The following is a 13260-nucleotide window of genomic DNA, read 5'->3' as shown; positions in this document are numbered from 1 at the left end:
TACACACATACACACCCACTTATACTTGTTTATGCATGATTTGCATAGAATATATCTGGAAGATACACAAGAAAGTGACAATAGTGGTGACCTCTGGAAAGGGAACCAGGGAATAGGAGTGAGGTAATATATAATTTTCATTCTACTTCCTTTTATATTAACTGAATTTTTTAACCACAGTCATATATTTTTAGTTAGAAAAATATTAATTACAGATTTCTATTTTTTACCTGTCAGATTCTCAAAGAAAGAACTATTTGGCAATAGTTGCCAAGGCAATTTTGGCAATATCTATTAAAACTAATAATCACATAGTCTTTCACTTAGCACTTACACATCTAGGATTTTGCTGTACTGATACATTTACACATATTGGCAAGGATGCATGAACAAGCATGCCTTGCAGTAGGATTCGTAGTAACAAAAGAGGGAAGACCATTTAAATATCCATCAGTAGAATATTAGTTAGCCAAATTAGGATATATCCATTAAACAGAAGTTAATTTTAAGAAGGTAGAATTCTACACAGCAATGAAAATAAACTACTGATATATTCAACAACATAGATCAAGTTCAGAGATAATGCTGAATGAAAGAAGTCAGGGACAAGAGTACATACTCTATTTATGTGAAATTCCAGTACAGGCAAAAGTGATCTGACTATAGAAGTCAGAATGTATTATATCTTGGGAGTGGGTAATGCCTGAGAAGAGACACAAGGAGGTAACCTTAAGTGGTATTCGAAATGTTCTTTATTTTGACCTGGGAGGAGGTTACATAGATGTAGACATATGTAAAAATGTATACTTAAGATTCACACACTTTACTGTATATAAGTTACACCTCAATAAAAGAAAATAGGAATGAGTGATATGGACTGAATTTCAAGATATATATATATATTTTTTATAACTTTTTTTGTATCATTACTCTATAATTACATGAGAAACATTATGTTTACTAGGCTCCCCCTCACCAAGTCACCCCCACAAACCCCATTACAGTCACTCAAGATATATTTTTAAGTGTGTGTGAAGATATGTATATCTCCATCCAAACCTTATATGGTTCACTGGCAGTAAAGAAAACAATGAAAAGCCATAACTCTGCTGGGTAAGAGCTGGAGCAGACTTGTGCTCTGAAGTCATCTGATCCCTGGAGGCGCACAACCTAAGTTTTAAAGGCTTCATGCTCACAGGTGATGTCTAATCAGAGATCAGGTGAAGAATAGAGAAAAAGTGCAGCAGCAGTATTTGAAGAGAAAACAGCTGAGAATTGAAGAAAGATGCCAATCTTATTAAAGACTCAGGAATCTCAAATAGGAAAAAGAAAGAAATAAAACCCCACAAAGACACATTGTAGTAAAACTTCAGAACACCAAAGGGAAGATCTTAGAAGGAGCAAAAGACTTTGTGTCTATTTACATAAGTATATAATACTATCTATGACATATTCATGCTCCTCTCAAAAAAACAAACCTGAATCTAAATCTAATCAAGCCTCTAGATCTAATCAATGTTAAGGAAATATAAGGAACAGGGGAACAACATCACAAGGATGCAATCACTAAAATCCATTCCCTGGGAGGCACAATAGGACAAGAACCTGGTTTCTTCAATAAATAAACACTATGGGAGAAAAAAAAGGGGGTGGGGGGGAAGAGAGACACATCTATAGATGAAGAGATTTAAGAAACATACAGAAAGAGAATTAAAGATTGCGGTGGGAGAGGAGAGACAGAGGCTTCCTCCTAAAACTGGATACAATTAGAAAATACAGTTGGCGCAACTAATCCTAAGAGAGCAGCAGGAAAGAGGATGGCGCCACACTGCATAAATCTGGAGAAAAGAGCAGACCTCACGGAACGGGGTAATGTACGAGAGCTGTTGCTCAGCGGGACCCGAGCCCTTGCCCCTCCCCAGCTCACCGGCAGGAGGAAGAGAAACAGAGCAGACAGGGAGTGGAAGGCTTGGGACTACTGAATAACTAGCTCCAGAGATCTTCTCTGGGAGCACAAACCTACATTTCATGGTGCTTTCATCATACTCTTCTCATTATGGGGTTGGAAAGTTGGGACAGGTGGAGGTCCTAGGGACACTGGGATTCTGGCGGCTTGTGGAAAGTAGGGATCCATATCTGGCTGCTCTGGGAAAAAAATCTTATATCTGTGTGCTTGACCCACTGGTTCAGGCAGTGGAGACAGGCACAGCAGCCGGGAAGTGTGGACCAGCTCTTTCCTCCCCCCAGGCACCAATGCCGATCCCCTGCGACCCCTGACATTACATCAGGGGATGAGCAGCTCCAGAATAGAGATTCTGGACACTAGAGGGCGCCATATAAAAATATGAAATGCCAAAGAAACCTGGTCCAGAGTAAAATTATTAATACAACTCCCGGGAAAGATTTAAATTATATGGACCTCGTTACTCTATCTGAAAGGGAGTTCAAAATAAAAATCATCAACATGCTAATGTAGGTACAGAAAGACATCCAAGAACTCAGGAATGAATTCAGGTTGGAGATCCAATCATTGAAGAGCATGATGGAGGGTATTAAAAGCAGGTTGGATACAGTGGAGGAGATGATAAATGAAACAGAAACTAGAGAAGAGGAATACAAAGAAGCTGAGGCACAGAGAGAAAAAAGGATCTCTAAGAATGAAAGTATATTGAGAGAACTGTGTGACCATTCCAAACGGAACAATATTAGCATTATAGGAATACCAGAAGAAGAAGAGTGAGAGAAAGGGATAGAAAGTATCTTTGACAAGGTAGTTGCTGAAAAATTCCCCAATCTGGGTAAGGAAATAGTCTCACAGGCCATGGAGATCCACAGTTCTCGCAACACAAGGGACCAAAGGAAGACACCACCAAGACACATAATAATTAAAATGGAAAAGAGAAACGATAAGGACAGACTGTTAAAAGCAGCCAGACACAGAAATAAGATCACATACAAAGGAAAGCCAATCAGGATAAGATCAGACTTCTCAGCAGAAACCTTAAAGGCCAAAGGGAGTGGCATGATGTATTTAATACCATGAAGCAGAAGGGCTTGGAAACAAGATTACTTTATCTGACAAGATTAGCATTTAAATTTGAAGGAGGGATTAAACAACTTCCCCATGAGCAAAAGCTGAGAGAATTTACCTCCCATAAACGATCTCTATAGTCTATTTGGAGGGACTGCGAAAGATGGAAGTGTTCCTAAGGTTTAAAAGCTGTCACCAGAGGTAATAAAACCACAGTAAAGAAAGTAGAATGGCTAATTATTAAGAAAATGTAAAATTAAATTAACTATTCCCAAAGTCAATCAAGGTATAGACAAAAAGTACAGAATATGATACCTAATATATAAAGAATGGAGGAGAAAGAAAAAGGAGGAAAAACATAAAAGAACATTTCGACTGTGTTTATAACAACATACTAAATGAGTTAAGTTAGACTCTTAGATAGTAAGGAAATTAACCTTGAACCTTTGGTAACCACAAATCTAAAGCCTGCAATGGCAATACATACCTATCAATAATCACCCTAAATGTAAATGGACTGAATGCACCAATCAAAAGACATAGAGTCACTTAATAGATAAAAAAACAAGATCCATCTATATGCTGCTTACAAGAGACTCACCTCAAACCCAAAGACATTCACAGACTAAAAGTCAAGGGATGGAAAAAGATATTTCAAGAAAACAACAGAGAGAAAAAAGCAGGTGTTGCAGTACTAGTATCAGACAAAATAGACTTCAAAATAAAGAAAGTAACAAGAGATAAAGGACATTACATAATGATAAAGGGGGCAGTCCAGCAAGAGGATATAACCATTATAAATATATATGCAACCAACACAGGAGCACCAGCATATGTGAAACAAATACTAACAGAACTAAAGGAGGAAATAGAATGCAATACATTCATTTTAGGAGACTTCAACACACCATTCACTCCAAAGGACAGATCCACCAGACAGAAAATAAGAAAGGACACAGAAGCACTGAACACCCCACTAGAACAGATGGACCTAATAGACATCTACAGAACTCTATATCCAAAAGCAACAGGATACACATTCTTCTCAAGTGCACATGGAACATTCTCCAGAATAGACCACATTCTAGGCCACAAAAAGAACCTCAGTAAATTCCAAAAGATTAAAATCCTACCAGCCAACTTTTCAGACCACAAAGGTATAAAACTAGAAATAAACTGTACAAAGAAAGCAAAAAGGCTCACAAACACATGGAGGCCTAACAACATGCTCCTAAATAATCAATGGATCAACAACCAAATTAAAATGGAGATCCAGCAATATATGGAAACAAATGACAACAATAACACAAAGCCCCATCTTCTGTGGGATGCAGAAAAGCAGTCTTAAGAGGAAAGTATATAGCAATCCAGGCATATTTAAAGAAGAAAGAAGAATCCCAAATGAATACTCTAATGTCAGAATTATCGAAATTGAAAAAAGAAGAACAAATGAGGCCTAAGGTCAGCAGACAGAGGTACATAATAAAGATCAGAGAAGAAATAAATAAAATTGAGAAGAATAAAACAATAGAAAAAAATCAATGAAACCAAGAGCTGGTTCTTCGAGAAAATAAAAAAAATAGATAAGCCTCTAGCCAGACTTATTAAGAGAAGAAAAGAGTCAATACACATCAACAGAATTAGAAACGAGAAAGGAAAAAGCAAGACGGACCCCACAGAAATGCAAAGAATTATTAGAGAATACTATGAAAACCTATATGCTAAAAAGCTGGAAAACCTAGGAGAAATGGGCCACTTCCTAGAAAAATACAAACCTCCAAGACTGACCAAGGAAGAAACAGAAAATCTAAACAAACCAATTACCAGCAAAGAAATTGAAGAGGTAATCAAAAAACTACCCAAGAACAAAACCTCCAGGCCAGTTGGATTAACCACGGAATTTTATCAGTCATACAGAGAAGATATAATACCCATTCTCCTTAATGTTTTCCAAAAAATAAAAGAGGGCGGAATACTCCCAAACTGGTTCTATGAAGCCAACATCACCCTAATATCAAAACCAGGCAAAGACCCCACCAAAAAGAAAACTACAGACCAATATCCCTGATGAACGTAGATGCAAAAATACTCATCAAAATATTAGCAAACTGAATTCAAAAATACGTCAAAAGGGGAGAATATATTCATAAATGACAAATACGATACAGTGTTGACATCCAAAATAAATAATGAGCTCACACACCTCAACAAACAAAAAGCAAATAATCCAATTAAAAAATGGGCAGAGGAACTGAATGGACAGTTCTCCAAAGAAGAAATTCAGATGGCCAACAGACACATGAAAAGATGCTCCACATCGCTAGTTATCAGATAAATGCAAATTAAAACCACAATGAGATATCACCTCACACCGGTAAGGATGGCTACCATCGAAAAGACAAACAACAAATGTTGGCAAGGTTGTGGAGAAAGGCGAACCCTCCTACACTGCTGGTGGGCATGTAAATTAGTTCAACCATCGTGGAAAGCAGTATGGAGGCTCCTCAGAAAGCTCAAAATAGAAATACCATTTGACCCAGAAATTCCACTTCTAGGAATTTACCCCAAGAATGCAGCACTCCAGTTTGAAAAGACAGATGCACCCCTATGTTTTTGCTACACTATATACCATAGCCAAGATATGGAAGCAACCTAAATGTCCATCAGTAGGTGAACGGATAAACGATGTGGTACATATACACAGTGGAATATTACTCAGCCATAAGATGAAAAAACAGATCTTACCATTTGCAAGAACATGGATGGAGCTAGAGGGTATTATGCTCAGTGAAATAAGCCAGGCAGAGAAAGACAAGTACAAAATGATTTCACTCACATGTGGAGTATAAGAACAAAGGAAAACTGAAGGAACAAAACAGCAGCAGAATCACAGAACCCAAGAATGGACTAACAGTTACCAAAGGGAAAGGGACTGGGGAGGATGGGTGGGAAGGGAGGGATAAGGGCAGGGAAAAAGGAAGGGGGCATTACAATTACCATGTATAGTATGGGGGGGCAGTGGTAGGGCTGGGCAACACAGCGAAGACAAGTAGTGATTCTACAGCATCTTACTACGCTGATGGACAGTGACTGTGAAGGGGTATGTGGGGGGGACTTGGTGAAGTGGGGAGCCTAGTAAACATAATGTTTTTCATGTAACTGTAGATTATTGATACCAAAACAAAATATATAAAAAGGATCACACACCACGACCAAGTGGGATTCATCCCAGGGATGCAAGGATGGTACAACATTCAAAAATCCATCAACATCATCCACCACATAAACAAAAAGGACAAAAACCACATGACCATCTCCATAGATGCTGAAAATGCATTCGACAAAATTCAACATACATTCATGATAAAAACTCTCAACAAAATGGGCATAGAAGGCAAGTACCTCAACATAATAAAGGCCACATATTATAAACCGACAGCTAACATCATACTGAAGAGCGAGAGGCTGAAAGCTTTTCCTCTGAGATCGGGAACAAGACAGGGATGCCCACTCTCCCCACTGTTATTCAACGTGGTCCTGGAGGTCCTAGCCACGGCAATCAGACAATACAAAGAAATACAAAGAATCCAGATTGGTAAAGAAGAAGTCAAACTGTCACTATTTGCAGATGACATGATACTGTACATAAAAACCCTAAACACTCCACTCCAAAACTACTAGAACTAACATCAGAATTCAGCAGAGTTGCAGGATACAAAATTAACACACAGACATCTGTAGCTTTCCTATACACTAACAATGAACTAATAGAAAGAGAAGTCAGGAAAACAATTCCATTCACAATACAATCAAAAAGAATAAAATACCTAGGAATAAACCTAACCAAGGAAGTGAAACACCTATACCCTGAAAACTATAAGACACTCTTAAGAGAAATTAAAGAGGTCACTAACAAAAGGAAACGCAACCCATGCTCCTGGCTAGGAAGAATTAATATCGTCAAAATGGCCATCCAGCCCAAAGCAATATACAGATTTGATGCAATCCCTATCAAATGACCAACAGCATTCTTCAATGAACTGGAACAAATAATTCAAAAATTCATGTGGAACCGTCAAAGACCCAGAATAGCCAATGCAATCCTGAGAAGGAAGCATAAAGTGGGGGGACCTCACTCCCCAAATTCAAGCTCTACTACAAAGCCACAGTAATCAAGACAATTTTGTACTTTCACAAGAACAGAGCCACAGACCAGTGGAACAGAAGAGAGACTCCAGACATTAACCCAAACATACATGGCCAATTAATATTTGATAAAGGAGCCATGGACATACAATGGGGAAAGGACCATCTCTTCAACAGATGGTGCTGGCAAAACTGGACAGCTACATGTAAGAGAATGAAGCTGGATCACTGTCTAACGCCATACACAAAAATAAACTCCAAATGGATCAAAGACCTGAATGTAAGTCATGAAACCATAAAACTCTTAGGAAAAAACATAGGCAAAAATCTCATGGACATAAACACGAGTGACTTCTTCATGAACATATCTCCCCGGGCAAGGGAAGCAAAGGCAAAAATCAACAAGTGGGACTATACCAAGCTAAAAAGCTTCTGTACAGCAAAGGACACCACCAATAGAACAAAAAGGTATCCTACAGTATGGGAGAATATATTCATAAATGACAGATCCAATAAAGGATTGACATCCAAAATATATAAAGAGCTCACATGCCTCAAGAAACAAAAAGCAAATAATCCAATTAAGAAATGGGCAGAGGAGCTGAATAGACAGTTCTCTAAAGAAATCCAGATGGCCAACAGGCACATGAAAAGATGCTCCACATCGCTAATCATCAGAGAAATGCAAATTCAAACCACAATGAGATATCACCCCACACCAATAAGGATCGCCATCATCGAAAAGACAAACAACAACAAATGTTGGCGAGGTTGTGGAGAAAGGGGAGCCCTCCTACACTGCTGGTGGGAATGTAAATTAGTTCAACCATTGTGGAAAGCAGTATGGAGGTTCCTCAGAATGCTCAAAATAGAAATACCATTTGACCCAGAAATTCCACTTCTAGGAATTTACCCTAAGAATGCAGCACTCCAGTTTGAAAAAGACAGATGCACCCCTGTTTATCACTGCACTGTTTACAATAGCCAAGATATGGAAGCAACCTAAATGTCCATCAGTAGATGAATGGATAAAGAAGACATGGTACATATACACAATGGCATATTACGCAGCCATAAGAAAAAAACAGATCCTACCATTCGCAACAACATGGATGGAGCTAGAGGGTATTATGCTCGGTGAAATAAGCTAAGTGGAGAAGGACAAGTACCAAATGATTACACTCATATGTGGAGTATAAGAACAAAGGAAAACTGAAGGAACAAAACAGCAGCAGAATCACAGAACCCAAGAATGGACTAATAGTTACCAAAGAGAAAGGGACTGGGGAGGATGGGTGGGAAGGGAGGGATAAGGGTGGGGAAAAAGAAAGAGGGCATTACGATTAGCATGTATAGTGCATGGGGGGCACGGGTAGGGCTGTGCAACACAGAGAAGACAAGCAGTGATTTTACAGCATCTTACTACGCAGATGGACAGTGACTGTGAAGGGGTATGTGGGGGGACTTGGTGAAGGGGGAAGCCTAGGAAACATAATGTTCTTCATGTAATTGTAGATTAATGATACCAAAATAAAAAATAAATTTAAAAAAAAGCTAATAACTAAAACATTAATGACTCAGTTAACAAATGGGCAAATAAGATACACAAATGGCCAATAAGCATATTTAAAGATGCTCACCAGTCATCAGCCATTACAGAAGGAAATGCATATTAAAACCACAATTAGATTCTACTTCACACCCACTAGGATGGCTATAATGAAAAAGACAAATAACATGCGTTAGCAAGATTGTGGAGAAAATGGAACCCTCTTACACTGCTGGTGGGAGTGTAAAATGGTGCAGCCTCCTTGGAAAACAGTCTGGCATTTCCTCAAAACGTTAAAGTTACCATTTGACCCAGAAATTATGCTCCCATATATCCAAGAAATCAAAATGTTATGTTCACATAAAATCTTGTACATGAATATTCTTTAGGAGCATTACTCGTAATAGCCAAAATGTAGAAACAACCCAAATGTACCTGAACTGATGGAAAGAGGAACAAAATGTGGGTGATACACATGGTAGAATTTTATTCAGCCATAAAATGAAACGAAGTACTTATGTTACAACATGGATGAACCTTGAAAACATTATGCTAAGTGGAAGAAGCCTGTCACAAAAGACCATGTTGTATGATTCCATTCATATGAAATACCCAGAATAGGTAAAGCCATAGAGGCAGAAAGTAGATTAGTGGTTGCCTAAGGCTATGAGTTTGGGGGGAAATTTGAAGGGACTGCTGATGGACACAGGACTTCTCTATGGAGTGATGAAAATATTCTAAAATGGATTGTGGTTGCACTGTTCTGAGTATACTAAAAAAAAATCACTGAATTTTACAGCTTCAAATGGGTGCACTGTACCTCAATAAAGCTGTAAAAAGATGCAGTACTTCTTCCATGGAGCCTTCCCTTTCCACTATGGTCCACATCAGTCTCTCCATTCACTCAACTCCTACAGCTCTTAAAAACTATATAACTGAATTACAGAACCCAAAAATGGACTAACAGGTACCAAAGGGAAAGGAACTGGGGAGGATGGGTGGGCAGGGAGGGATAAGGGGGGGGAAGAAGAAGGTGGGTATTAAGATTAGCACGCATGGGGGGGAGAGAGGAAGGGGAGGGTGGGCTGCACAACACAGAGAGGACAAGTAGTGACTCTACAACATTTTGCTAAGCTGATGGACAGTAACCGTAATGTGGTTGTTAGGGGGGACCTGATATAGTGGAGAGCATAGTAAACATAGTATTCTTCATGTAAGTGTAGATTAAAAATTAAAAAAAAAAAAAGAAAGAAAGAAAAGGGGGATTACTCCTTGATAGGATAAAACTATTGGTAAATCAAAGATCAACGCATGCTTTAAATATCCTTAATGTTGATCACTTAAAGGGTGTCAGATGATCAGCTATGGAGGTACTGTTTTCTGATAACATTCCTTTCTCTTAACAAAAAAAAAAAAAAAAAAGCAGTTACTGTGCGCTGACCTCCAATGAATTCTGCACAGTGGTATAGAGGGCATGTCAAAGTGTGGGCAAAGGGTCTGTTGGTTTCTATGCAGAAGATCAAGGCCTAGCTTGGATACCCAGAAAATGAACTAAGATACAATATGAGGAGGAGCTTCCGGCATCAGCACTCTCTGGAGGACTTGTGCCTGGGGGATGATCATCAAAAAGCCTCCACAGGGATCTGGACGATGCTGCGGTTGTGGCTGCATCCAGTCCACCGTCTCCTGGACTTGCCATAGGAATGAGGAGGGAGATGTCTAGGCTGGCATGTGCATACAGTGAGACAACGAATTTGACCGGATCTGTACTGTTGGAACTCAACCAGGAGTTGGGAGGGGTGCAAGTTGTAGCACTCCAAAATCTCATGACTATAGACTACCTATGGTTAAAAGAACATATGGGATGTGAACAGATCCCAGAAATGGGCTGCTTTAATTTGTCTGATTGTTCAAGTACAGCTGGACAATATCCATCATATCATAGATAAATTTTCACAAATGCCTAGGGTGCCTAAATGGTTTTCTTGGCTTCACTGGAGATGGATGGTAATTATAGATTTGCTTTGTTTATGTCACCGTATTCCTATTATGTTAATATGTGTGTGCAAATTAGTTAGTAGTTTAAAACCTATACATACTTAAGGTACTCTACAAGAAGATATGTCAAAGAAATAATCAATCCTCCCATGTTTCCTTCCATATGCTACCTCTATAGCTTTTCTTCCTTCCTAATTACAACCCTTAAATAGAATTCGTGCCTCATATCGAATTTACCGAGTATCATAATTCCTCCAGGTGGTAAAGATACCTCGAGACAAGTGCTGGGCATAGAAGCCACAGGGCATAAATCTGCAAAGACGTAAAAAGCTAACCTTTTCAAACAATATGGCTTCTCTCTCACTTACCAACTTTACATTTCCCTGTTTGGCCCCGGAAGATGACTGGTTAGCCAGAGACGGGTAAGATTCCTCAAGGGAGGAACAACCTAAGACAGGCACAGTCGCATGGGGGCCATCAGGTGAGAATTTGGGGATCAACAGAGGTGAGGCTCAGAACCTCACCCCCCCTGCTTTGAGAGAAATCTTCTGCATCCGTGGATGTTTTGCTGCCCTTGTCTAGCCTGGATTAATACTTAGTCCATAGGCACACACCTGATCATCTGATCATCTACATTTGCCCTCTTACAGCACTAAACTATGTTTTCTACCTTTATCTTGCATCTACCTACCACTTCAGCATTTTATTAAAAATAAAAATAAAAATAATAATAGAGGGAGAAATGTGGGATCAACATATAAATCAAGTACAAAAATCAAATGAATATTCATATTTGACCTGATTGTTTATGGGTCATAATGCGTGATCAAAACCAAAAGTTTCTGTGATGACTGCCCTTGTACTGTTCACCATGTAACAATTTATTCACTATGTAAGAATTCGTTCACCATGTAAGAACTTGTTCGTTATGCTTCAGAAGATTGGAGACTGATGAGAATTAGGCTTGAGATGGATTAATGATTGTACATTGAGCATTGACCCCCCTATACTGAATTTTATTGTTGTTAACAACCATTTGATCAATAAATATGAGATGCCCTCTCAAAAACAAAAAAGGGAAATTTTATATTATGTATGTTTTACCACATTGAAAATAAATTTTTAATTTTTAATTAAAAAAAAATATTGTAACAACTTTGTATGGTGATAGCTGGTAGCTAGAATTATCATGTATATAAATGTTGAATCACTGTGTTGTACACCTGAAACTAATGTAATACTGTGTGTCAACTACCCTTCAATAAAAAATAATTTAAAAAAAAAAACTATATAACTGACTCTTGAACAATATAGGGATTAGGGGCACTGACCTCCCCATGCATTAAAAAATCCACATATAACTTCTGACTATCCCTTTTTATTTAACTACTAAGAGCTAAACTACTAATAGCCTACTGCTGAGCCAAAGCCTTACCACATATTTTATGTTATATGTATTATATACTGTATTCTTACAGTAAGGTAAGCTAAAGAAAGTATTGTTTCAAATTGTTGGAGAGCTCCAGAAAATTTTCCACTATATTTATTGAAAATATATTGCGTCCATGTAAGTGGACCCAGGAGGTTCAAACCTGTGTTGCTCAAGGGTCAACTGTACTGTACAATTTTAACACTCAAACTACCTGATAATGTTTATTTTTATTTCATGTACGTTAATCTTGACATGTCAGCCAGACTGTAGTTTTCCTATAAGGAAGGAGTAAGTCTCCTGTGTGTCAGAAACCTCTAAGGCACCTAACACATAACTGGGCACACAGTAAGTACTCAGTATATCCCTGGTGGCTATAAAGACTAGATTGAATGTGCATATGCTTGTTTTCACACATGTGCGCGGAATGCACACAGAAGCTGGAGGAAAGGATACAATCCCAGATAGTAAGGTGACAGAATGACACCATGTGAAACTGAAGAGCACAAGGTTTATTTAAGGGAAAAATCAGCGTGGCTTGGACTCTTTTGTTCTCCCCTCCTTTGGCCTCCTGCTACTCAAGGACACCACATGGCCAACCATATCTTGGTCTCTGAGGTTCTTAAAAAGTCACTGAGGTCCTACCTAGACACTTGACTGTCTGGTGTCACTATTCCTCCATCACTTCCTCCTCTTCCTCCTCCTCTGTCCAGCTCACATCATCATCTGAATCCTCAGATTCTTCCTCATCCATCTCTAACCCAAGCCCTGCCTTAGCCTTCTCAGCTAGTGCATCAGGGTGCTCCAGCTGGGCCCAGGATCCTGGGTCAGCCTTGACCAAGGAGATTTCCACCCGAGATGGCATCAAGGAGACAGAGCTCTGCTCCACATTTATGACCTGAGGGGAAGGAAAGACGGGAACACAGAAGAGAAAAATGAGGAAATCAAAGGAATTGGGGTCATGGTGGGGTGGTGACGAACGACAGGGAGAAAAGCAAAAAAATGGAAGGTGGGGGAAAAAGGGGAAGAAAAAGACAATATGGTAAGGGGGAGAGAGAGGGGAAATAAAAGGGACAGGGTGTGGGGAAGGCAAGGGAGAAAAAAGAG

At 39.0% G+C, this 13260-nt stretch overlaps 1 protein-coding gene across 1 annotated transcript in view; it reads right to left on the bottom strand.

Moving 5' to 3' along the window:
- The window catches only part of ITGB1BP2 (integrin subunit beta 1 binding protein 2), a 36323-nt gene that overhangs the window by 19541 nt on the left and 3522 nt on the right, over positions 1 to 13260 (bottom strand). The window contains 1 exon segment of the mRNA XM_037002907.2: positions 8818 to 13051. Coding sequence (XP_036858802.1) covers positions 12824 to 13051 — 228 coding nt within the window. The 3' untranslated portion in view covers positions 8818 to 12823.

The sequence above is a fragment of the Manis javanica genome, chromosome X (genome assembly GCF_040802235.1).
Source record: "Manis javanica isolate MJ-LG chromosome X, MJ_LKY, whole genome shotgun sequence".
Lineage (NCBI taxonomy): Eukaryota > Metazoa > Chordata > Mammalia > Pholidota > Manidae > Manis > Manis javanica.
Note: the sequence above shows the minus strand (reverse complement) of the source record. Positions and strands in the feature narration are given on the sequence as shown.